Below are 3095 nucleotides of genomic sequence, written 5' to 3' on the forward strand. Positions count from 1 at the left end.
TATATATATATATATATATATATTAAAAAAAAAAAAATAGAAAGTATGAAACGAAGATAATCGAACGCACTATCTGTCCACTGCGATATTGCTGTTTGCCCGCAGCAGTACCTCGACAAGCTCACTCCTTCTAAACGTGACAACCTCAATATCTCGGCAAACGTCACTCTGCCTAAGTGATGTGGCATCACCGGTCTCCCGCAGAGAGAGACACAGAGCCGGCATCCACCACCAGCGCCTGTACATCCGCAGCTTATACACATGCGAGAGGGGATACACGCTGTCCCCAACGCATAGGAACGACATCGTCACCGTCAGCGGCACCTCTGTTGTGCCGTCAGCATCCGCCTCCGCACCCACAAGACGGACGCTGCAGGTGAACAGAGGCGACTCATCCAACACCGGCTGGAAGTGCCTCTCAAAAAACGTCAACGACAACGCGCGCTGTTCAAGCGCCTCACCAAAGGCATCGAAGTCTACTACAAGGGTGGTGGAATTTTCCCTAAGGAAACTCTCACCGTGAATCACTATTGCACGGCGTATGGCTGCCACAAAGTCTGCACTTATTGGGTGCAGCTCGTCAAAAAACGATGATTTGTTGAAGCGATAGTTGTGCAGCATAATACCAAGGATGCTGTGCGCAATAGGCGCACAGTCCATATGCATAGACAGCGCTGCGTTCAGCAGGTGACAGTGATGCTGCGACGAAAGAAGCCGCCGTTCATCGCGCATCCGCAGCACAACATCTGTCGCCGTCTGTCGGTCGGTGAGACTGATCTCCAGCAGGTGCCACACATCCCGGACGCACAACAATTCGCGTCGCCGCTGCTCCTGCAGGGCGGCCGTCCCCGCCTCCAGCGCGTCGAGAAAACCCCGCGCCTCCGCTATGGATGTCTCTGGACTGCCGCTCATTGACGGTGATGTCGTGACTTCAAATAGCGACTCAAGTGGGTACAGTGCGTAGACCTGGCAGAGTGTCGATGCCAGCGTTGGGGACACCTTTGCAAGGTCGGCCGCGGATCCCCGTTCAGCTGCAATGCGCATGAGTGTCAGCGTCACGTGAAGTACCACAGGAGCACAATTGTGGTGAAGGCAGATCACCCGTTCAAGCACCTGCAACAGTGAATCACAGACGCGTGGTGGTGGAAGTTCAACCTGTTGAAATCGCTTCAGTATGGACACTACGAGAGGAGCGCGTGAAAGGATTTCCGGATCCCGCAGCTTGCACCACATGTTCGGATCGAGTGACGAGGAAAACAGCAACGCCAGGTCCGCCTCGGAAACTGCCGCTGGGGTACGAGTAACGGAAGCTGCAGCCGTATTAATACCGGTGGATTGAGCGACCTCCCGCAGCGTCTTCTGCAGCAGTGCCTCTAATTTCGTCAGCTTTGAAGAAATTAGTGAACGCAGAAGGAACCGTAATTTACCCGGCACACATGGAAACACCACGGCGTGCACGAGGCCGCCGCTCATGATCTCCACGAGGAACTCCAGACGAGCGTCTTTCCCAACAACAGGAGCTGTCGGCGCCACGCACATCACGTGCGCCACTACGCGGTCACCAGCGCCTACCGCAACGCCGTATTCCTCTGCAGGGATGCACTGATCCTTGCGGAGCCGCATATTAAACGTCACAGCGTAGTAGGCGACGTGCGGGTGTGCCTGTTCGGCTTCAGTCCACATGTGCACCGGGGGGTAGTCGACGTCACGGCGGTTGCGGTGCAGCGCAGGCATGAGCGCGGAAGGCTGCGGGGACGAGGGAAACAAAGCAGTAAATAGCTTTAGTGGATCGCCCTCCTCGAACTGCTGCTCGCACGAGACACCCTTCTCGATCACTTGCCGCAGAGGTGAGAATGGCGGCCGCAGCGCGGAGCCTTCGCCGTGCTGCCGAAGTTGCGCCACCTCCTGCGCCGACGCATCACAGAATGCGTGAATTACCGATAGTTCAGCGCTCAGCATTGGCGCCATGAGAATAACTGGCGGGCACACCTCCACGGCTGACGTCTGGCTGGTGTTGCTGTCACCCATCGCACGATTATTCGCCTGCGCCCCCACCAGCGGCAGCGTAAGAGACACCTCGCGTGACGGCTCCGGCCGCAGCGACTCCACCAGAACTTCTGTGTCGCGCAGCCAACTGCTGGCGGTCGACGACGCCGCATCGCCGGTGGTGGTGGTGGCGGACGCAGCAGTCGACGACGCGGTGGATGAAGCCTCGCTGGTGAGTCTTTCCAGCGTCGGCATCGCCGTCGCGCCACTAACCGGCTTCACTGAACAGGTCACGTCAAGGTAATCACCCTCGCGTTGCATGCACAACCGAACACGATGCGGCGCGCCGTCACACGGAAGAAAATCTCTCAAGTCTGTCGTGCATTTAGCTACAGAGAAGGAGCACACACGATTCCCCGCCTCAACATCATCTTGCAGGAGTCTCTCATGACATCTCCCACTCGTCTCACCACGCTGGGGCCGCTTCCTCAGCAGCAGCAGAACCTCCACCTGCATCATCTTCTTCTTGTACACCACCTCACTCTTGTCCCGCTTTCGTCGCGGTTTGTACTGCATCCGCGTTTCGAATGCAACCTCGCAGACCGGCATTGTCTGCACCTTCAGTTGGCCGTCTTGCATTGGGGCGCTGTCTGGAGCACCCTGCGTCAAATCAATGGGAAACACGGTGTGTCTTTTGTGCGATGCACCCGCCAGCCACTTCACGAGGAGCTCCGCCCCCGCTTCATACTTTGGCTCCCCGTTGTGGCGCAGCAGCGGCGGTAGTTGAAAAGCACCACAACACGGTGTTAAACGAAACAAAAGGCGATCTGACGTGACAGAACCACCGAGCATCGCTCCCGCAGTATACAAGAAATGCAGCACCTTGAAACTATATCTGGCAGCACCCTTGAGTGAAAGGTCATAAGGTGGGAAAAAAGAGAGTCCGTGCAGCCAACGCCATTAAGGGAGGCATTCCAACCCAATCACATACAAACAGCAACGCCCATAAACATCAAACCAGACGTCACCTTGCTCCTATTCGCACAACGATGGCTACATCGAGGGCGTCCAGACTCACGTACAGAATCCACTGGTTGTCCGCCCACAGC

The 3095-nt window shown here is 56.5% G+C and overlaps 1 protein-coding gene across 1 annotated transcript; it reads right to left on the reverse strand.

Moving 5' to 3' along the window:
• Window positions 1–69: 69 nt before the first annotated feature.
• DQ04_14921000 (hypothetical protein) lies at window positions 70–2838 on the reverse strand (the record flags this gene model as incomplete). The annotated part of the gene is made up of 1 exon (XM_009317228.1): window positions 70–2838. One exon carries the CDS (start codon window positions 2836–2838, stop codon window positions 70–72), a length of 2769 nt encoding a protein of 922 aa, XP_009315503.1.
• Between the last annotated feature and the right edge of the window lie 257 nt (window positions 2839–3095).

The sequence above is a fragment of the Trypanosoma grayi genome (genome assembly GCF_000691245.1).
Source record: "Trypanosoma grayi strain ANR4 Tgr_1492_V1, whole genome shotgun sequence".
Taxonomy (NCBI): domain Eukaryota; phylum Euglenozoa; class Kinetoplastea; order Trypanosomatida; family Trypanosomatidae; genus Trypanosoma; species Trypanosoma grayi.